This window comes from Chondrus crispus, genomic scaffold (genome assembly GCF_000350225.1).
Source record: "Chondrus crispus Stackhouse genomic scaffold, scaffold_1, whole genome shotgun sequence".
Lineage (NCBI taxonomy): Eukaryota > Rhodophyta > Florideophyceae > Gigartinales > Gigartinaceae > Chondrus > Chondrus crispus.
In genome coordinates, this window is record NW_005178809.1 from 391875 (window position 1) to 414742 (window position 22868).

The window sequence follows — 22868 nt, forward strand, 5'->3', positions numbered from 1 at the left end:
CGTTTGCGTAACAGTTAACCGTTCTGCTGGGGCTGCTGATGGAGACTGGAGACGCCTCCGAGGGGCCATGAGACTATGGCGCGCTGCGTTCAGCAGGCATCACCGCTGTTGTGCTGCTGCTGTGCTGTAACGGTTACCCGTTCTTGTAGTATAAACACCCCCAACGGTGTGTATACCCAGTTCTTGCGGAGACCCCGATCGGCGGGAAGACGGGAAGCAACCCCAGCTAACGGAACCGGGCGAGCCCGGGGTAGCAGTGGTAGAGCGGGTACGGTCGGGGACGCGCGCACGCGCGGGCCGATCTACGCCTCGACGCCCCGGCGCAGCGCTGGGTGATGTACCACCACTGACGGGCGGAGGCGGATCTAGGCTCGCTCGCGTGCTTGCGCGTCCCCTGCCCGCTCGGTTCCTAACTAGATACGGGCTAGTGGGAACCCGTTCTAGAATAAGCGGGGCGAGGTTGACCAAAGGCGTAGGTTCTGGACAAGCTCGTGCTTGTCCTTCCCCTCCGCCGTCGGTCTGCCCTAGTATTTAATATACAAGTAAGTCCTATCATACCACAGTACAGTACGTACTGTACTGTAGTGCTACTGTAGTCAGTGCGGGCAGTCCCATACTGTAACGCTGTCAGCCATCGAGGCTGATAGTACACGTGTGTTACACGTATGTGCGCGTGCTGTCGTACTGTAGAGCTCGGGCTCTACAGTAGCTGATCTAATCTAAATCCAGTTAGGGATTATACTACACGGCCCCCTCCTCAAGAGTGAACGTCCGCGTTCACCCTACTTGTAGCGGGGCCTCCAGTTAATCGTGTCTACCCCGAACCCTCGCTTGGATTCCCGTGAGCGTACCCGACCTACCCTTCGCCTTCGCCGCGGCGCAGCCACCCTCTCACACGACCGCGCGCGCGCTGCCCTCGTCGTCGTCTACCTGCATGCGGTGGAGCACGAAGTAGAGCTTGATACTGCCGTGGCCTTCAAGCAGGCGCACTAGCAGTGTCCCGTCGCCGGCGACATCCACCGAGTGCACGTCGGCTTTGGGGGAGGTACACGTCCTCGAGCGAGGCGTCTGGGTACAGCTCGCTCACTCGACGCCGGCGTGAGCCCGGTTTTGCCGCGCCACCTCCCCCAGCCCTTGTCGTGCGCGTGCTCCCAGTCGTCGTCCGGCTGCAGCGACGCCTTGTCATCCAACGATGTCTTCGAACGGGCCTTTCACGAACGTCACGCTGACTTCATCGGCGGCGGAGGAGGCGGTGGAAAGAGCGCAAATGTGGGACGGGTTGTTCGATGACACCGAGCTGACACCCGAGAACGACTCCCGCCGCGCAACCTTCTCCCCGTGCGTAATCCGTGGCGCGTCGCGCCTCGACATGCGGCACGGCGCCACATGCTTCACCCTGGAATCCCCCCGGGCGCACGCTCTCGAGCGCGTCCACGTCCACATCGGTGTCGTACAGCGTGGCGGTAAGGCTCAGCGGCAGCTTGTACCGCAGCGCCAGCCGGCGTTCCTTCTCCATCACGGCCTCGACGTGCTTGCCTCAGCCTCCGCGTCCTCCGGCTTCGTCGCGGCCTCATTCACGTGCTCGTGCTAGTGCCCGGCCAGCTCCGCGACCTGGGTGGTTCAAAGCGCGACGAGCTTGTAGTATAGTCCCCCCCTGGGGCTTTTTAGTTAGATTAGATCAACAACGGGATCTAGTGCTGTAGAGCCCGATGCTCTACAGTACTACTGCGCGTGGCCACGTGTACCCCTCGGGTACCGGGCGCACGCGTGCACACGTGCACACGTGTACCGCGCGGGACGGAAGCGCGCGCACACACGTGTACTGTCAGCCACGATGGCTGACAGTATTACAGTACGGTCCGATCTGTACTACAGTAGTCCACTACAGTACTTCGGTACTGCAGTGTTATAGATTGTTTTGTATATTAAATATGGAGCGGACCGGCGGGGTGGAGGAAGACAAGCACGGATTTGTCACCCACCGACCGTCAAGGTCCGACTTCCCGCTTATTTCTAAGGTAACGCTCGCTAATTACCTTAGAAGCGGCACGGAGCGCGGCTTGAGGACGCGCGCGGTACGCACACGAGCCGGCTCCGCCTCCGCCCGTCGGTACTGGATCGTTACCCAGTACCGCGCCGGGGCGTCGAGGCGTCGAACCGCTCGCGCGTACCGGCGTCCTCCCCGTTCCCGCTCTACCACGCTACCCGGGACCGCTGCCCGGTGCCGTTAGCTGGTGTCCCGCTTCACCCCCGTCTTCCCGATCGACAAGGGTCTCGGTCGAACTGTGCATACACCCCTATCGCTGGGGGTGTTTATGCTACAGAGCTGGTCCACGGCGGCCTGCAGCTCCTCGACGCCGGCGCGCAGCTGAGCGTCTTCGGCCGCGCTGGCGTCGCTCTCGGTACGCACGAGGCGCACCTCGGCATCCTTGGCGCCCCTCGCCGTCGGCGGCAAGGGCACACCGCCCGGCATTCGTCTTCTCGTCGGCGTCCCTCGCCGTTCGAGGCAAGGACGCAATCGTCCGTGCTGCTGCTCTTCCTCCGCGCCCCTCGCCGTTCATGGCGAGGGCACGGGCGCGCGTGCTGCTGCTCTTCCTCCGCGCCCCTCGCCGTCCATGGCGAGGGCGCGGGCGCGCGTGCGGTTGCTCTTCGTAGGCGTCCCTCGCCGTCCGAGGCGAGGGCGCGGCGCGCGGCAGTCGTCTTCGGTGGTGCCCCTCGCTGTCGGCGGCGAGCTCCCGAGCGCACGGCGAATGCCCTTCTCCTTGGCGCCTCTCGCCGTTGGCGGGGAGGGCGAGGCACACAGCCGTTGCTCTTCCTCGGCGTCCCTCGCCGTTGGCGGTGAGGGCGCGGCACGCAGCCGTTGCTCTTCCTCGGCGTCCCTCGCCGTCCGTGGCGAGGGAGCGAGCGCGCGAGGAATGGCCTTCTCCTTGGCCCCCCTCGCCGTCGGCAGCGAGGGCGCAAGCGCGGGGCGAATGCTCTTCTCCTTGGCGCCCCTCGCCGTCGGCGGCGAGGGCACAGCGCGCAGCATTCGTATTATTGTCGGCGAGGCGGCGGCGGGCGAAGGCGCGCGACGCAGCTTGTCCATCAGCGCGATGAAGGCCGGCAGCGAGGTCAACGGCGCGTGGGTTGGAGCGGTGTCAGCGCGTGCGGTAGGGCAGGCGGACGCGTGGGCGTTGAACGGGTCGGCGGGGTGCGAGGCTGGCGCGGTGGAGCAGCGTCGGTGCGTTCGGAAGGTGGGAGGGGAGATGCGGGGCGTGCGGTGAAGGCAGGCAGAGGACACGAGGGAGTAGAGCGGGTCGTGTATGCCGCCGGCGCGTGCGCGTGTCTGTCCAGCAACTACTGTAGAGCCCGAGCTCTACAGTACAACGCGCACGCGCGCGCGTGCTGTCCAGCGCGGCACGTGCGCAAAAGCCACTTGACCTTGATGAAATCGCCCAAAAAATTCCAAAAAACATTTTCCCGCGAAAATGTTTTTTTCCAAAAATCACCGTACGAATTGTGATTGGTGCGACTGTCAAATCCAAACTGTGCGCGCACAGTATAGAAATACTGGCTGCATCCAGAAAATAACACTGTATCACTCGACTACTTTGTTGACCAATCAGCGACCGATAAAGTGGTCGCCGGCTGGCTACTTTTGACCATCTGATCAAGCCCTCTCGACCCCTCTCCACTCCACCACTCCCGCACCACTTCCCATTCCATCCTTGCGCACTGGAGTTCCACATTCCAAGACCCCTCTCTCGAGCTGTCGGTGACGCCCGCTTCGCCAATGCCCTTTCAGAACAGCCGCAAGCACACTCTGGCAGCTCTAGCAGTATCGCTAGCAGCTCTGACAACATGTCTTGTCGCCCGGAGGAGGACAACAATGCGCCGCAAGCGCCGTCATCGCAACAAGAACCCAAAGTACCTCCGCCCAGCCATTATTCGCCCTCGCACACAGCGGTCCACTCCTTGGCGCGTGCGTCTCTCGTTCGGGAAAGACTCCGACTTCCTTGTATCCGTAAATATCACGAAGGCCTTACTGCTAAACAGTATACTTCCATTTTTTATACAGGAACAATTGAAATATAACGTCGGTAGCCCTTATCGAAGGGGACTGAAAACAAGAGGACGCAGTACGCAACTGGAAAGTATTGATTTGTTCGGGTTGGCTTGAGAGGGAGGATCGGATCCGTCCAAAAGGGATGCCATGTTGAGATGACAGTGTCAGAATGCGGGCACCAGGTTTGAGGAGGAAGGTGTGGCTCGCTTTGGGATTAGGGGATGGGGAGGTTGTCGGCGAGTGGGGGTGCGAGTGGGTGTACAGTTCGCAACATGTTCCAACTGGGGTGGAACCGCCACGGAACGGCAGTGATGGAGTGCAAGAGTGGTGGGGACAATCAATTTTTGAAACTATCATACAATGGTAAAGTGTTAGAGTGCGATTTTCTGGATGCACCCACTATGGTATCATTGCCACTGGTTGTGCAGTACCCGACGGCCTTCGTGTTCTTGTCCGCGCGCGTCCCTCGCCATTCGGGGCGAGGGGGCGGCGCGAAGGGTGCGTTCTCCTTCCTGTCTCTCGCGTCCGCGGCGAGGACAAGGCGCGAGGTATTTGTCTTCTCTCCCCGCGCCCCTCGCCAGTCGGTGGCGAGGGGGAGCGCACGCGGAGTTCCTCTTAGTCCTTGCGCCCCTTCGCGTTCCGGGAGCGGGGGCGCAGCGTGCGAACGCGCGGACTCCGTCTTTTTCTTCGCTCGCGCCTCCCGCCATCCGTGGCGGGGGCGCATGCGCACGGCTAACGTCTTCTTGTCCGCGCGCGTCTCCGCTGCTCGGTGGCGGGGGCGCAGCGTGCGGACTTCGTCTTATCCTTCAGGCGCCCCTCGCCATTCGGGGCGAGGGCAGCGCGGCGCACGCTCGTAGACTTGGCGACCCGTCGCCATCGGGGCGACGGGGCGGACGTGCGCGACATTTGTCTTCTTATCCGCGCGTCCCCTCGCCATCGGGGCGAGGGTGCAAACGCGCGGACTCCGTCTTTTTCTTCGCTGGCGCCTCCCGCCATCGGTCGCGGGGGCGCATGCGCACTGCGATCGTCTTCTTGTCCGCGCCCCTCGCCATCGGGGCGATTGGGCAGGCACTCGACGAACGTTTCTTTCTTTTTGGCGCGCCCCTCGCCATCGGTGGCGAGGGCGCGACGCGAACCGCATCCGCCTTCTTGTCCGCGCGCCCCTCCGCTGTACGGTGGCGGGGACGCAGCGTGCGGACTTCGTCTTATCTTTCGGGCGCCCCTCGCCATTCGGGGGCGAGGGCACAGCGCCTGAAGGCGGTTCTTGTCCCTGGCGTCCCTCGCCATTCGGGGCGGGGGCGCGGACATGCCGTAATTCGCTCTCTCAGTGTACAATTTTCTTGGCAATGAACGCAGACTCCTCCGGATGACATCGTGCGCACTTTCAGAGCAAAGCGACTCGGTGTTGGGTATCCGAAGAGAGCCCTCTTGATTACGATATGACCTTGCAGTGACGTTAAAAACTGCGCATGCGCCGTGAATTACGACAAAAAGTTCTAATTGCAATACCAGAAATGTCCCTATTTTTTCTCATTTTCAGCCCCGCCCGCTCGTGCACCGGCGAACTGTACCGGGTCGTACTGTATTGTACCCCTGTACTAACCGTTGTCAAATCGATGATTTTCGGAGGACAGGTGTCGCCTCTTTTGGCATATTATCGTGGCAGGGGCGGGGCGGTTGTTCGTCCGCACCCTCCGTCATCGTCACTCTGTCCGTACCTAAGCATGCGCACGCTACTCCCCACCTCTCGTGCCTTAATTTGTGCGATCTGTTCGCTCCTGCGCATAACCGGCGCGACTTGACCATGCCGCAACGTTCTTGGCGGCCATTCCTGGGGCGAACCGCGTCCCCTAAGATGCGAATTGTCAAACTCAGCTTCGTAAGCGCTAGCCATCGCTCGGCCCAACCAGGGCCTAACTGCTTCCGATACCGGCTGCCTTGCGTCGGTGATCGTCTCGTTCGTCGGACGTCCTCTCGCCGCGGTTGCCGGACTTAACGGAATGTCGGGCGACCCAGTTCGGGGGGAAGCGTCTGACCTTTCTGCTCCCAAAAAAGGGGCATTCGCCTCATCCGTTCAAGTACACGTTGGCCCTCGTATAGTCGGTCAATACGAGGGCCACAATACCTTAGGGTAGTCCGTACTGCCTCATCTTAACGCCTTACGTCCTTGGCGTCCTTGGGGTTCGGAAGTCAAATACGGCTTGACTTCTGTACGTCCCCATTTCAACCGTAACGGAGCGGTTGAATTTAGCCGTAACGAGACGGTTGAGGGCCCCCTCCTTAAGCGTGAACGTCCGCGTTCGCGTCCGAGGTGAGGCTCCTGCCAGTACGCCTCCGGCGGCGTTGAGCGTAACGAGACACCAACTCCTCCGGGACGTGAGTCCGCGCGGTCCAGGTGGGCGTGTCGTAATCCGCCCACTTGATGAGGAACTCCGTAGTCCCGTCCTCCATGGCTCGATGCCGAAGTAACCGTTCGACGGCATACTGCGTGCAGTCGGTGACCTTGTCGGCAAGGTCACCCGGGGTTGTCGCACCCGTCCGTGGCGCGTCTATCGGCGGAGAGGCGTGCACACAGCGGTCTGCGGAGACGCGCTCGGTCACCATCACGATCGATCGTGATGGTTCGCTTGTCGTTAGCGAGGACTCGCTATGGCCCAACGGCGGGCGATGATAGTTTGTTAGACGTCTTTTCCCCATCGGTGGGGTTCAGGTAGACATAATTACCTGACTTGAGACGCGTACAGTGCCTTCCGTCGGCGGCGGGCACTTGGCCGGGGGTCGTCCGTACCGATCTTTGCCTTCTCGACGGGTGTCCTCTCTGCGGAACTAGGTCGGCTAGCTTCTGCCTCCCCGACTAAATCGGTCAAGTCGGTGAGGTGTAGCGCATGTGCGATCACCTCGGCGACACGGCGTTCGGTAGGATCTTCGGCGCGTGTTGCATCGACACACGCCTGACGCTCTATCTTGTGCACGGGGCTTACGGAAGCCCCGGTGCCTTCACGGTCGGTCAGTGGCATCTGACCTACGGAGATCAGGGTGTCTTCTCTTTCGGAAAAACGGGCCGGGCTTACGGAAGCCTGGGCGCCTTCGCGTTCTTCGCGGATGGTGGTCGCCACCGGACCCACGGGGTTCTCGGTGGCTTCTTTTGGGGCACACGAGGCGGAGCGCCGCTTCCATCTCGATGCAAGATGTCGAGGTCCGCGACCCGGTGGTCCGTACCACCGGGCGCCCTTGGAGTGTGGGCGTATGCGGTAGCGAAGCGTCCGGTCCACCTTGATGACGCTGGAGTGGGAGGTCGGCCTCCCACGGGCTTGTAGCCTCGCGTAATGAGGACAGGGTCGGCCTGCCACTTATCTTCTCCTATGTGGAGGGATGCCGCAGGCGAACTTGTGGCATGCGACCTCGTAGTTCGATTCCCCCTCGCTGCCGGTTTCGGATCCGGCAGCGGCAAACCGCGCTGAGCGCGGCACGTTGTGCCTCCCGCCGTCGCGATACGGCGGTTCATTGGAAGGTCTGTATTCTGTTGTTCGAGCAATCGCTGGACCGTCTCAGCCACTGCGGCCCGGGTCGCAGGAGCTAGTCCGCTTACAAATTCGTGTAGCGTGCGGACGTCTACCGGACCGGTGTGCGCGGTGAGATCCACCGGCTGATAGCTGCCGCAGCGGGGATCGAAAGAGAGAATCGGTTCACTTGATCCGCGGGCGGTATCTCCGCGTCTTTTGTCGTCCACGAACGGTACGCGTGTCATCTGCCGCATGTCTCCGGCGACATGCGGCAGGGCTTGGGTCTCGGACCGAAATTCGCGTCCGTCTTGGGGCTTCGCTGCCCAGTGGTCCGACTGGGGTTGGCACCAGTCGGGCTCTCTTCATGCGCGTCGGGCTCGTTCGGAGGTACAGTGGCACCGGGCCCTCTCGGGGGGGCTCCGGGCGACCTTTCGGCCGATGCCTGTTCCATCTTACCAACGCGCCTAACGGGGTGACGGGTAGTGTACGTACGTCTACCGGACCGGGGTGCGCGGTATAATCCACCGGCGGGTAGCCGCCCCAGCGAGGATCGACGGAGAACATGGGTTCTCCGGATCCGCGAGCGGCTCCTCCACGGTCCTGGTCGTGCCCATACGGTACCTGTCGCAACTGCCGCATGCTTCCGCGGCATGCGGCAGAGCTTTAGTCTCGGACGCGAAATTCGCGTCGGCCGTTGGTTTGATATCCTCCGCGCAAGGACTGGTGACGGCACCAGTCGGAGGCCACTCCTGCGCATCGGACGCGCCCGGAGGAACAGTGGCACCGGGCCCTCTCGAGGGGGCTCTGGGCGACCTTACGGCCAAGTTCTGTTCTAACTCACGAGCGCCCCGGAGCGTCGAGTTGACTTCCGCAGCCGTATGCGCGAACGCTCCCATCTGTTCGGCAGATGGGAAGGCTGCGGGTTTCGTCGTACCCCGGAGTTCGTACTCGCGGGTCGATCTGCAACGTCCGCCGTAGGGGAATCGATGCGTGCGTCGTCAACCAACACTAGACGGAGTGCAAGTGGTCGCCGAGTGCGCGCAGATTCTCCAAGGACTGAATCACGTGCTCAAACCTGCCTTCAAGGAGGGAGCGCAACTCGCCTCTACTGCGGGCGTAGACGTGATGGGTCACGTCGATACAAAGGAATGTCCGGACATCCTACATATACCCCGCGATGCGTTCGTACATCGCGCGAGCGCGTCCTTCTGAGTAGTCCAGCGACGGTTCGCGGTCTCGAGGACCTGCGGCGCCGTCGCCAGGTAGAAAGCGTAGCGCGGACGCCCGCACATCGGCCGGTGCGGAGTGGACCGAGGGTTCGGACTCTTTGATTATCTCGATGAGTACGGACGCGGAGGAAAGCGGCAACCATCTCAGAATGATCTTCGGAGTCTTCTAGGTCGGGAGACCACTGTAGTATAAACACTCCCAACAGTGGGGGGTGTATACCCAGTTCTTGCGGAGACCCCGATCGGCGGGAAGACGGGAAGCAACCCCAGCTAACGGAACCGGGCGAGCCCGGGGTAGCAGTGGTAGAGCGGGTACGGTCGGGGATGCGCGCACGCGCGAGCCGATCTACGCCTCGACGCCCCGGCGCAGCGCTGGGTGATGTACCACCACTGACGGGCGGAGGCGGATCTAGGCTCGCTCGCGTGCTTGCGCGTCCCCTGCCCGCTCGGTTCCTAACTAGATACGGGCTAGTGGGAACCCGTTCTAGAATAAGCGGGGCGAGGTTGACCAAAGGCGTAGGTTCTGGACAAGCTCGTGCTTGTCCTTCCCCTCCGCCGTCGGTCTGCCCTAGTATTTAATATACAAGTAAGTCCTATCATACCACAGTACAGTACGTACTGTACTGTAGTGCTACTGTAGTCAGTGCGGGCAGTCCCATACTGTAACGCTGTCAGCCATCGAGGCTGATAGTACACGTGTGTTACACGTATGTGCGCGTGCTGTCGTACTGTAGAGCTCGGGCTCTACAGTAGCTGATCTAATCTAAATCCAGTTAGGGATTATACTACAGTTCTGTGAGTTAAGGGTGACCCCACCGCGCCTTGCCCAAAATCGCAAAAAGCAGACAGTTGTCCTCCGGTAATTGGATCTACTATCTTTTAATCAAGCCGCGCTTTGGGGGAGGTGGTGATTCAGAGATGAACCCCACTGCGCCTGTAACACGATACATCTATTCATATTCAGGGTCACCCCAATTAGGCTACAAGTATGTCGTAGAAATACATTTGGCGCAAAGAAGCAAGCTACTGCACGCGTCTGTTCCACAATTGGCGGCAACTTTTGCTCGTCACTTGCCCGCTCTCCATAATATGTAGGCTCCTGTTTGGGAATTATCAACTCGGCAAGTACACCACGCTTTCAATTCGCGGCGTTCTCAGACACTGCGCTCTCAGCAACGCACAGGGCAAGATTCTCCTCGTCTGACCACCCCAGTCCCTTACCCTTTTTCCTCACTCTTACTGCCGAGTCATCAGTCCTAGTAACCACCTCAGCCATTGCCTGCACTTCTCAGAAGACGAGAAGGAGGGAGAAGATGGGAAATGTCCACGAGCGAAGGCTGCACAACACTCCTTTTTGCGTCCCACACTATTGATGGGACTTCAGTCAAAACAGCCCCAAAGCCATTTGGAAGAGCTTTGGTAGAGCTGTAAGCACATGAAATTCAGATGTTTTCTGTACCGTTACTATAGAACGAAGCTCGCCCAAACGGCGCTTTGGACAAAAATCTCGACCAAATAATTTTGGTTTGGAAAAGAATCCTTCCCAAATTCTAAACTTTAGGACAAATGGTGGCGCGGTGGGGTTCAAAATTTCTTCCATCGGTCCGAACTTTAGTCCAGCGGTCCAAACTTTAGTGGTTGGAATTTTAGGACAGAAATTTTGTTGGCGGTGGGGTCACCCTAACGTGAGAAAAAAGGGGGAAATTGGCCAATATAGTGTGTCCCGGACGTACTAAATTGGAAAGAGCTCCAATATAGTAGCTTTTGCTCCAATATGGGACATTTCGGAATTTCGCAAATTGAAACGCGAATTACTACAGTATCTAGGTCTCTGACGAGGGAAGATTTTTGGCCTAAAATCTCGAGCTCCCGTAAGACACATGTGAGAGGGCAAATCAAAAGCTTGCGCTCCGCAGATCTCGTCCACTCAAGCCAGATATCCCATCCGAAATCTTTCTTGCGCAGATGCACCTGTGTCACACTCTTGCTCTCAAAATTGCCCATTTTGCATTGCACCACGGCTCGCGGCTCTAAGACCGGAAGATTCCCGTGTTTCTGGCACAGCCTCGCAGTCTCCACCATCCCTGACATCGTTACCTTTGCTCCTCTTCTCGCAGAGGTCTTCATAATCCTTCCGCATTGCAACCATTGCCCTCGACCCTTTGCGCCCTCGAGCTTCGCCATGACTGATGCACCTGCTTTCACCGCATCGGCGCCTGTGCGTCGCACGACCCCGTCGTCATTGTTTCGTAGCTCGGCATTTGTCTCCTCATGTCGACGATTAGCTCCGCGCCGTCAGCAAGTGGCGCGTATCCGTATGAGCGAGATCCCTCCTCCAATGAGTGGCTCCTCACTTCCGGAAGGGCTCAACCCCGAGTACTGGGGTCCCCTCTACGCGAATTCCACTAAACCCCTTGTTCGTCGCACGGATATCAAGACTATATTGCTCATTGGTGCCGGCGCTATCGTGATCGGCCAGGGCGCAGAGTTTGACTACTCCGGCACACAGGCGTGCAAGGCACTTCGCGCGGAGGGGTATAAGGTCGTTTTGGTCAACTCTAATCCCGCTACTATTATGACAGACCCAGAAACTGCTGATAGGGTCTATATCGAACCACTAACGACAGAGGTTTTAGAGAAGATCATCATAATTGAGAAACCGGATGCGCTTCTGCCGACTATGGGCGGGCAGACTGGTCTCAATCTTGCAACCGCCTTGGCGGAACAGGGCATTCTGGAGAAGTATGGCGTTGAGCTTATCGGCGCTAAGATGGATGCTATTCAGAAAGGAGAGGACCGCTTACTATTCAGAAATGCCATGGAGAAGATTGGTGTCAAGTGTTGTAAGTCTGGTATTGTCGAAAACATGGAGATGGCAGAGGCTGTCGCGCAAGAAATTGGCTCTTTTCCTCTTATCATCCGTCCTGCATTTACACTCGGCGGAACGGGAGGCGGTATTGCGTACAATCGCCCTGAGTACCTGCGAATGGCTCAGATTGGTATTGACGCTTCTCCGGTTAATCAAATTTTGGTCGAGCAGTCTTTGCTTGGTTGGAAGGAATACGAACTCGAGGTCATGCGCGATGGCGCTGATAACGTAGTCATCGTGTGCAGTATCGAGAACGTCGACCCCATGGGCGTGCACACTGGAGACAGTATTACCGTTGCCCCCACGCAGACTCTTACAGACAGAGAATATCAGAACCTCCGCGATATGTCCCTTGCGATCATTCGAGAGATCGGTGTAGAGACTGGTGGCTCTAACATACAATTTTCTGTCAACCCAGCGAATGGTGATATCATTGTCATCGAAATGAACCCCCGTGTTTCTCGGTCTTCCGCCCTTGCATCCAAAGCAACCGGGTTTCCTATTGCAAAGTTGGCTGCTAAGCTCTCCGTCGGCAATTCTCTTGTAGAGGTGAAGAATGACATTACACAAAAGACCCCAGCATGTTTTGAACCAGCGCTTGATTACGTCGTCACAAAAGTACCGCGTTTCGCCTTTGAAAAGTTTAGCGGTGCAGTCGATACGCTCTCCACTCAAATGAGGGCTGTGGGAGAGACAATGGCTATTGGGAGAACATTCGTTGAATCGTTTCAAAAGGCGCTCCGCAGTCTGGAGACAGGACGCTCAGGATGGGGCATGGACGGAAAGGATAAGGCTGTCAGCAGCAAAACTGCGTTGGAAAGCATTCTACGCGTCCCAACACCTGATCGCATTTTCTTTGTGAGGAATGCATATGAGATGGGCATGTCCATTGAAGACGTTTTTGAACTATCAAAGTATGATCCGTGGTTTCTGGGGAAGATGTTGGAAATTTTTGAGATGGGAGAGAGCATGAAGAAGCATGAATCTGTGACGGCAATAGAGACGCAGGATATGTACAAGTACAAATCGACTGGTTTCAGTGATAAGCAGATGGCTTTCGCTCTCAATACTACTGAAGATGAAGTTCGTAGCCATCGCAAGCAACTGGGTGTGGTCCCGGTGTATAAAACTGTTGATACATGCGCAGCGGAGTTTGAGGCGTATACCCCGTATATGTACAGCTCGTACGACTCGATGCGTTCTTGGGGACCAACAGTTTCCCTAGATTCTGAAACGCCACCGCCGACAGGCAAAAAGAAGGTTGTCATTTTGGGGCAGGGGCCGAATCGCATCGGACAAGGCATTGAGTTTGATTACTGCTGCGTCCATGCTTGTTTTGCGCTTCGAGATGCCGGCTTCGAGACAGTCATGATCAACTCAAATCCAGAGACGGTATCAACGGATTATGACACAGCAGATCGCTTGTACTTTGAACCGCTGACTCTGGAAGACGTTATCGGCGTTTTGGAAGCGGAAAAGCCAGACGGCATCGTGGTTCAGTTTGGTGGCCAAACACCTCTAAAGCTTGCTGTTGCTCTCGAAGAATACTTGGCTTCAGAGGAGGCTCAAAAAGCTGGACTGAAATGTAGCATTCTTGGTACCCCTCCGGACTCGATAGATGCCGCTGAAGATAGAGATAGATTCATGGCCATTCTGCAAGAGCTTGGAATTCGCCAACCCGCAAATGGCATTGCCAGGTCCTATGGGGAGGCTGCTGCCATTGCAGCAGAGATTGACTACCCAGTTGTCGTAAGACCAAGCTATGTGTTAGGTGGCCGAGGTATGGAAATCGTTTACAATGAGTCTGAGTTACATCGATACATGTCTGCAGATGTCGTGGTTGAATCTGAGCATCCCGTTCTCATCGATCGTTTCTTGGACAACGCAATTGAGGTAGATGTCGATGCAGTTGCTGATATGCATGGAAATGTAGTTATTGGAGGAATAATGGAGCATATTGAAGCAGCGGGTATTCATTCTGGGGATTCAGCATGCTCTCTTCCAACCATCTCGATACCTTACAACGCTATGGTCACTATTCGTTCTTGGACAATAGCTCTAGCCAAGCGACTGGGGGTTATCGGACTTATGAATGTTCAGTGGGCAGTGCAAGGGGAAAGCGTGTTTATTCTAGAGGCAAACCCGCGAGCATCCAGGACAGTTCCATTTGTCTCGAAGGCAATAGGACAGCCGCTGGCTAAAATTGCCTCGCTTGCGATGATGGGAAGCACCTTGAAGTCACTTGGAATGGAAAAGGAAATTATTCCCCGGTATACTTGTGTGAAGGAGGCTGTACTGCCATTCAAAAAGTTTCCGGGTGCGGACATTCTGCTTTCACCTGAAATGAGGTCAACTGGAGAAGTGATGGGAATTGATGACTCATTTGCCATGGCGTATGCCAAAGCTGAGCTGGCATCTGGGCTCGTTATTCCGACGTCGGGAAGAGTGTTTATGAGCCTGGGGGATCAGGACAAGGAGTCTGCTATTCCGCTTGCTTTTGACATGGTCGATCTTGGGTTCAAGATCTATGCCACTCGTGGTACGTACGTCCAACTGATTGCTGGAGGTTTGAACCCGACAGACGTGGAAATGGTTCTCAAGGTGCATGAAGGCCGACCTCACGTGTTGGATAGAATTAAGAATGGGGAAGTGAATCTCTTCATAAGTTCACCAAGTCGAAAACCCGAGGATTTGGAGAGCACAAGAATCGTGAGACGGTCTGCCCTTTCCTCCAATATCCCGTACGTGACGACGGTTGCTGCCGCGCGGGCGCTTGCCCAAGCTATTCGCGTTTTGCAAACTCAAGAAATTACTGTGAAAGCGATGCAAGATTATCATAAAACTGCACCGCCCGTAGTACTACTAGCGGCTGCGGATATCGCAAGCACCTTGTGAATGGAATTGGCAGCCCGTACTGGGGTGAGGACGTCGGATTGTGGAAGGAAAGCACACAAAGCGATCCAGTGATCAAGGATTCAATAAACAAGGGAAGTTGCGCCCTATTCCGCTCGGAATGTTTGGCGTGGGTCGCTGACTGCTCTGGCCTGTGTCTTTACAATATTGTTACTTGTGCAGGGGTGCAGCATCCGGGGCTCTGACACTCAGCAGTAGTCAAAATCCGGGCGCCGAGTTGGCCGAACAATATTCAAGTTGAAAATTAAGTTGAAGCATGCTCTCGGTGCTATATACAAATAGGTGTGGTTTCCTATGATCAGTTCTGAGAGTTGTCCTTACGGCGGCAACTCTCGTTTTTTTTTAGATTTTCCTAAAGAGCTCCCGGCTGTGATCACAGTCCCAGAGTTGATTCGCATGATTCCTCCGCCACGACAGATTGGTCTAGTCAGGCGTTGAATTAGAGCCACGCAGCATTTTCTTAGAGTCATCAACAAACGCGTTTGACACAAAGAGTTACCGTTGTTACCACAGAATATAAGGGCCTGGTACAAAGGAGCACCCGTTACGACGGATTTGTCGACCTACGAGGTCTAATTCCGTAGACATATGGACCACGCACACCGCCATGGTTGTGCCTGTCCCACTCTCCTGTGACGTCCAGATTCAATACTTTTGAGAAGAAGGACTTGATCCCATAGATTTTCAATTTATCCGATTTGCATTGTTTGTGGTAATCGTCCTTCAGGTTGCAAAGCCGGATGTAGTCCTTCGAAGTCTTCCGGTCTGTGCTCGCAGTAAGCTCGTATGTGGATGACAGGTATTTAGCGAAACCGTGAAATTGATGATCTTCTTTCCCCAAAACAGATGCCAACATTTCCTGTCGCGCTTTCAAAGTTGTGCCTTGAGGCTGAGTGTCTTCCTTCGGGCCCTTCTCCTGTGCAGTAGAAGATCTTCCCTCAGACCCTTGCCCTCTCCCGTTTGAAGAGCTCTTAACTTCATTTCGGTTCTTCGCAATTCCGTTCGAGGCGGACCCCTTTCGTTTTAGTGCAGCCTTGGATCTTGCATTATTCCTCCCTCTCGGACGTCCTTGACCCAGTCTGGTATTTGCGTTAGTCACCTTGGAATTCAAAGGCTTTGTCGTGTCCACAGATCGGCTTGCGACCCCAAACCCGGGCTTGAGCCCGGGAGTATTGCGCGCCACGTCGGTCAACTGCTCTGATTTAGGCAGGGTACGGGTATTTGCGTTTGACGACGCAACCTGTGCCGCTTCTCTTTCCCTCCCAGCGACTGCAGCCGCTGCTGTTGCATTGGGCGCGTTTGCAACTGAGGGCATATCGAGGTGCCGACTTTGGGGCGGAATGGAGGGGGAGGGCCGGTGGGGAACGTGTCCATTTCCCTGTGCCGGGGAAATTTCTGGTGTTGTATGCGGAAAGTACATCTGAGGAGAATATCTGTATGGACTCTGGCGCCCATCTTGCATTTGAGGCAGTGACGATGCGTAGTGGTTGTTGCCGGCTTGGTGGGCTCCTCCGAGGACGTTTTGTTCAAACATATTCCCTGGATACATTCCGTATGGCATTGCCATCATTCCAGGTGCAGGTAGTTTAGACATGTCTGTCGTTGCAGACGACAAAATACCGTCATTTCGTTCACCGCCGTTCGCAGCAGGCGCATTCAGGATCGGCATAACTGGCGGAAACCCGTAGAATTGACCGAAACCCAAAGGATGAGCATAAACCGAGCTCCCGCGGTCTCCACCAGTAAACATGGCATTTGCGCTCAAGTCCTGACTACCCGTCGCGGGTCCCATCATGACTGGCGCACCAGGCATGGGAACACCGGCGAGAGATGTGGATGGTAAAGATCCGTTGCTGCAACCCTGCTGACCGTATATTGCATCCGCCATAGCATGCACATGCGGCTGTTGTCTTTGTGGCAGGGCGGAATTTGGGTAATGTATGTGTTGGTGTGGTGAAGTGTGCTGAGATGTGCGTTGCTGCTGTGCCGCTCGTTGGTGCTGTTGCGTTTCCTGCCGCTGTTGTTGTTGATGAACGTGCATGTGATTTTGTAGCTGAAATTTGTGTAGCTGCTGCAACTGCTGAAATTGCTGTAGTTGATATTGAGGTTGGTGAGGGAAGGGAACACTGGGGTTGAGGGCTTGCGCGGCAGAACCGCGGCATGTGTTTGGAGCTCCCACCTGCACCGTGTCAGGGGGTCGCGTCCTTGCGCGGGCTGAATCTGTTCGAACTCTGGACCCATCGGCTTCCATTGGAGCTTGGCGATCGGAAACGTTCTCACTCTCAGGGAAAGCACACACCTCCGAGTCATGATACTTTAGTGGTTCACCAAGATGACCAACCGGAAGGTTATCACTGCCTGGCCCAACCATCATGCCTTCAGTTTCACAGTTTTTCTCTTGTGGATAAATCGGATCACCCAAAGCTTGATCATCTGCTGTTACGGCTTCCAATGGTATCACTAGCACTTCCGGCGGAGGACCGTGATTGTGAGCGGTAAGTAGCGCGTTCTCAATCGATTCCTGTTGATCGTCCATGGGAACAGCGAGTGCACCCTCTGTCAAACTGGCAGTATCTCTGGCGATCAGCGGGTCGCTTCCGGATGAAGAGTTAGATAGATATGTAGGCTCCTGGTCACTTTGAAGGAGAGCCCACAGGCACGGAAGCAAAGTCCTTTTCGTTCCTGTAACTGCAGACTCCTCAACAGGAAATACTTCAGAGTGATCTTCTCGCCATCCCATCACCAGATCTTCCTCATCCTCTACCTCAAGTTTCCTTGAAACGCCAGAGGCGGAGAAAATCTGCCTCATTAGCCGCATGGCTTCGAACGCTCTCACTCGCGCTTCTTTCAACATCACGATTCTGTTCGGATATGTGGTACCCAGTTCTACCCCTGCTGCATGCAGCACATCAGGGGGTGCCTTCCATGGTTCATGCACAAAGTTTGTTGGTAGATTCGCCAGTTCGGGAAGCCACTGCCTTACATAGCTACCATGAGGGTCATGCTGACTGGCCGATTTGACAGGGTTTAACAAGTTTCTTAAAGTGGCTGCATATGTATTGCTACCCGCGGTCCACTGCCATCCCAACGCATTCGAAGAATGGTCCCCATCCAAAAGCAGTCCGTAAAACTCTTTCAATCCTCGGGACCACGGAAGTAGTAAGTACTTTGTTAGAAAACATGCCAATAAGAAACGCATTCGGTTGTGAATCCACCCGGTAGCCCGCAACTCTCGCATTGCAGCATCGATTATCGGATACCCCGTCTTCGCTGTCTGCCAGGCCGTGAAAGAGCCCTTGTCTTCGGCCCAAGGGAAATTCACATACTCTGGAATAAGAGGTTTGGCGTGGAAATCGGGATTGTGAAATAGAATGTGGTACGAGAAGTCTCTGAGACATAGATTTCTCAAGAATGCCCGAGCTGATTGAGAGATTGGAGGAAGGGCTGGCCTCTGCACGGCCGCTGCTGATCGCATCATGTGGCGAAAGTTAGTCTTTGGCGGTTTTTCTGGGGGCGTGGGCTGAGGTCTTCCTCTCCCCCCTTTGTCGCCGACGCTTTCTTCTTGCTTGGCATGCGTGCCACTCGTGAGGGGGGAACTGCGAGTATCACCTTGTGGTTCCCGCTCGCGATTCACTTCTCTGCCGCTCTCTAGACTCTCAAGTAAGCTCGCTCTCTTCCACTCTTGCTTCGTGCCACCGTTCGACATCGCCAATGACCACTTTCTAGATGCAGCTAAAGAAAGCATGCTCCCCTGATCCCATCGCGAGACGCGCATTCTCGTTGAATGATACATGCGCCTCGGACTGAGTTCCCCAAAGCGAATATGAGGACTAAGTCTGCTCGTTCCGTCGAAGTGACGTCGGCACCTATTATCGCCGAAAGCCGGAAACACTTCGATGAGAAATTTTTCCAATTGAGCGTTCGCCTGTACGCTTCCTGGTGTCCACGTCTTTTGCAGTACCTCTTCGAGAGTGTGAGGGATGTCAAAGGCCAGTGCAGATATTCCAACGCTCTTCACCTCACTGGTTATGGCGGTCAACCGAGAGGGACATGGAAACGGTTCTGGGGGTGGGGCAAAGGTCATCCACGCTCGCATGTAGGAGCGAAACGTTTCGTATCGAGGGTTTACCTCGGTGTTTTTCAGTTCCCATGGCTCAACTAATAGCTCCGCTTTGAAGCTCTCTGCTGTTAAACCCTCACTGAGAAGCTCATCCCTAAGTTCCTCATCTCGCGTTAGTAAGTCCGGTTCGTAGCAACGATTCCAAAACACAGCATCTGCGCCTGTATCACACAAAAAGTTGCGCAGTTCTTCTGTGGATTTTCCCGTTCGCGTATAAAGCTGGACACCGAGGCGCTTCAAATCGCGTTGCAAGCAGCTAAGAGACTCTCGTAACCACCATTGCTTCACATGACCCAGATCTGAGCCAAAGCTGTCAGACGGGTCCCATATAAAGAGAGGGACTACCGGGCCGCCTCTTTGGGAAGCGGCTAGTAACGCGGGATGGTCCTCAACGCGGAGGTCGTTACCTCTATACCAGACAACTGACGGTTTGCGGAACCATTTCGCACCTTGCGGAGCGGTGGCTTGAGAGGGAGGTTGGCGAAGTTCCGGGGATGGCGACGCAGGCGGTGAAACCGAATCAGCATCTTCCGTAGAAGAGGCGGTCCGTCTGCGCTTTGCAGGGGGAGACGCGGCACGACGGCGGATGCGACGCGAGGCATTCGTAATGGGTGCTTGCGTAAGAGCTGACGGGGACGGAGAGGGGTTATGCATACGGGCGGCGTTTGCTTGAGACATGGAGCTTTGAGGTCAAGAGCAGCCGGTCGTAGGCGAGGACGGAAGGAAAAAAAATGACAGCGGCTATTTTCCAAGAAATCGAGACGACATCGGAAATTACATGAGCCGTGTGGAGAGGAGCGTGTGGTCGAGTTTGAAAAGCAGGGGGATATACTTGAGCGGAGACGAGCCACTAAGTAGTTGTCCACGACGGGGGGATGACGAGGGTATGGGAATGAGAAAGCGGAGAGAACACGTAAAGGCAAGAAAGCAAAGCGATGGCAAAGCGATGCTTGTTACCAGGGGCGGAGGTGGTGCGTATGTACACGAAGTAGCTGCAGAACAGTTTCATTCCGCGAGTGATTGTGTTCGCTCTCTCAAGATTTGGAAGGCCGAATTTCTCCAGAAAATTCTGAAGAAATGCATCAAAAATGCATGCATCTCGGGAAGCAGCGAGCGCCCGGGCCCATGAAAAGAGGAAAAATGAGGACAAATTTGGCAGACTGCACTTAAAGATTAAAAAAAAATGCTATGAGCTCTTCTAGTGCTTTGTTTGCCCAATTCCTTTCAAGATAGCCTACAGTAGCCGTAAAAGATCCGCAAAGGATACTGTAGCACTACAGCACCGTATTGGACCGGAGTTTGTATGAGGGCCATTCCATTCATCGTGATTGGCAATCATGCAATCACGCAATCACGCGATCACGCGATCACGACATTAATTTAACGTCGTTCTGCATCGTTCCTTTCTCCAACGTGTGCTACTTGTAGCTGTAAGCACATTTCCACGGCTTTGCATGTGCATGTGTTAACGCACTTCTTGCTTCATTCCATTTCACGTTTGGCACTCTGGAAAAACGAAGGGCAAAGGTTTCAAAGGAGGTAATGATGGCACGGCAAAGAGAGTAGATCCTGCTTTCTGGCTTTCCCACATGTGCAACCCTGGGTTGCACAAGCAGCGCGTTGATTATCATTTCGAAATCTACGAATATTTGAATGGGGAAATCTTTTAGAATTGCAAGGAGCATTACAGAAAGTTGGAGTACAAGATTAATTTTAAGTCGATTGTTTATTTCTTTAATGAGCATGACCATTCTTTAAGAAACGTAATATAAACAACCAACCACAAGGGAGCAGGCACCATTTATTGACGTGATTGCGTGATTGCGTGATGCCAATCACGATGAATGGAATGGCCCTGGGCGAGGTTGCGAGCGGAGACACGACAAGCGTTCCAAGAGATGCTCGGGCAGTTTTGACTAGTACATATGCCCCCGTTAACATGAAGACCAGGAAAGCACCTGACACAGCCTTTCAAAAAGCCCGGAGCTTCTGAAAAGACTACTGAAGTCATATTCCTACAAGTAGCCTCTTGCTTCCTGAGAGGCGGCAACTTCGTCTTCTCACTACGCCACAAAGACGCTGGGTGTCGTGCGAACGAACGGTTACGAAGTAGCAACAGCAACAAAAAGGAGGCTTTCGGGAGGGCAAACAAGAAGCCATTAGCGTCTCAGCTTCTAGGGTTCGTGGTAGTTTCGCAACATGAGAAATAAAATCTCGAGCACTGCCATACAAAGATCGCAGGCATGGGGTGACGGCTTAAAATATCTCCGTCAACGAAGGAGCTTTCTCCGCCTCTCACTGACCGTCTACAGTATTAACATTACATTAACATACGAATTTGTACTGTAGAATGTTAATGGGACGGACCTGACCACTACCGCAGCGATTTGAGCCCCTTAATCAGAGGGGAACTTTTGATAATTATCCAAAGCACTCGGTCTCCCTTAGTTTTTCAGTTCTTTTCATCGAGCTTCAGTCCAAGCTCATACACGCATATGCGGATTTATATCTGGGCAGTATCGCAACTTGCGTGCCATCTCCCATTCGGAGTGAGCTTCTCACCCTGAAAAACCAGCCTGTTAAGACACGCCATATGAGAGCTTTTGTGTCATGCGTGCTGTACAGTTACAATAGAGAATCTGTAAAGTGCTCCTCAATGGGCGCCTCCTGAAACCCAAAATACACAAATTGTGTGTACACAAATCACCATTTTTGTGTACATTCACTGTAATTTATGTACTGTATGCACAAATGACAAAACTGGTATAGGCTCGACCATGGACGAGGCAAATGTGCAACATACACAAACCGCATTGTTAGAGCATCTCCACCGCATGGGCAAATTGTTTCTATATTTGGACACTTGTCAGGCTCCCACATGGGCATTCGTTTTGCGCATTCCGTTTGCGAAAGTACCACAAATCGCCGTTGCGCAAATCGCGTCGCGGTCTCCACCGCGCACTGCGTCGCACCCGCCCCCGATCCGCGCCCAGACTTCCCGCGCCCCGACTTCTAGGCCGCCCCCCACCCCGACCAGCAGGACACAAAGCCGAGGTCCAGTTCGTCGACGCTGACCTCTTCCACCCAGACTTGTCCTCGCCGCCCGAAGCGTACCCGGCCGCGTCGCCACCCAGGCCTTTGCCAGATGGTCGAGTTCAGTTAGCCCCCATCCACGCCCGCGGACTCCCATAATAAATGAGTGTTAACGCGTGCACAATGTCTGCGTGCGGGTGGATGCGGGCATGTGCAGTGCGAGCATAGACCGTCCACTGCGCATTTGGCATGCTCAGACGTTTTGGGCGGGTCAGGTGTACCCGTGGCTTCCCGCGTTCTTGCTGTTTCGGTGTCTAAAAGTAACAAAAAATCAGCCCGTTCAAGCAGAGGAGTGTTGCCAAAAAATGGGATTTGTGACGTGACGCACCACAAAATCAAAAAATATGTGTGCCGTCAAGACACAAATCCTATTTATCATACGATTTGTGGAACAGATTTGTGTGCAGATTTGCGCGGTGGAGACCAAACTCAAGCCTGAGTCGCCATATTTTAGAAATGGCCACAATTTGTCTGCGCGGTGGAGATGCTCTTAGCGGGAGTGAGAGCGACAAAGCGGTGTAGCATCCTCCGCCAACAAGCGCATCTCTGTCTTTCGCGTTCCCGCCTCCAACATCCTCTATCCTCCAGCTCCCATCCTCCAGCTCCCATTCTCCAGCTCCCATTCTCCAACTCCCGTTCTCCAGCTCCCGCCAGCATGCCCACGGGCGCGGGAGCGTCATGTCCGGCACGTGCGGCGTGAAGCGCCACGCGTCATCGGCGATTGGCGGCAGCGGCAGGATGCACGGCACGACGTCGACAGACTTGAGCCAGTACGCCGCGCGCGACGCGCGGTCGTACTCTACGGCCATCGTGTGCAGCGGCGGTTTGGCCAGCAGCAGCTCCGGCGGCACGTGCACGTCCAGCACGCACACACAGTCGCCGCTGGGCACGGCACACGCGAGCAGTGTCGAGCCATTGGCGACGACGCGCGCGCGCGTGTCGGGCGCGTCGAGCAGGGGTGGGGCCGACGGCGGGAAGGCGGGTGGATCGTGCGGCGCGGTCTTGGAAACGTGGACGAGGCGCAGAGGCATGCGCTCCATGGGGAATGGACCCGCGGCCTCGAGGAAGAAGTGCATGGTGACGACGGGGACGGTGA

General features: G+C 55.5%; 2 protein-coding genes; one reads left to right on the forward strand and one right to left on the reverse strand.

The window, feature by feature from the left end:
• Nucleotides 1–11115: 11115 nt before the first annotated feature.
• Nucleotides 11116–14646, forward strand: CHC_T00008596001 (carbamoyl-phosphate synthase, pyrimidine-specific, large chain). XM_005711765.1 is given in 2 exon segments: nt 11116–14541; nt 14542–14646. The coding sequence occupies 1 exon segment, from the start codon at nt 11116–11118 to the stop codon at nt 14539–14541; it is 3426 nt and encodes a 1141-aa protein (XP_005711822.1). The 3' UTR covers nt 14542–14646.
• A 35-nt stretch (nt 14647–14681) lies between these two features.
• CHC_T00001385001 (hypothetical protein) lies at nt 14682–19357 on the reverse strand. XM_005711766.1 is given in 2 exon segments: nt 14682–15103; nt 15104–19357. The coding sequence occupies 1 exon segment, from the start codon at nt 19355–19357 to the stop codon at nt 15104–15106; it is 4254 nt and encodes a 1417-aa protein (XP_005711823.1). The 3' UTR covers nt 14682–15103.
• Between the last annotated feature and the right edge of the window lie 3511 nt (nt 19358–22868).

Coding starts and splice junctions, on each gene's coding strand:
- CHC_T00001385001 (XM_005711766.1), bottom strand. CDS start 19,357: ATGTCTCAAGCAAACGCCGCCCGTATGCATAACCCCTCTCCGTCCCCG.
- CHC_T00008596001 (XM_005711765.1), top strand. CDS start 11,116: ATGAGTGGCTCCTCACTTCCGGAAGGGCTCAACCCCGAGTACTGGGGT.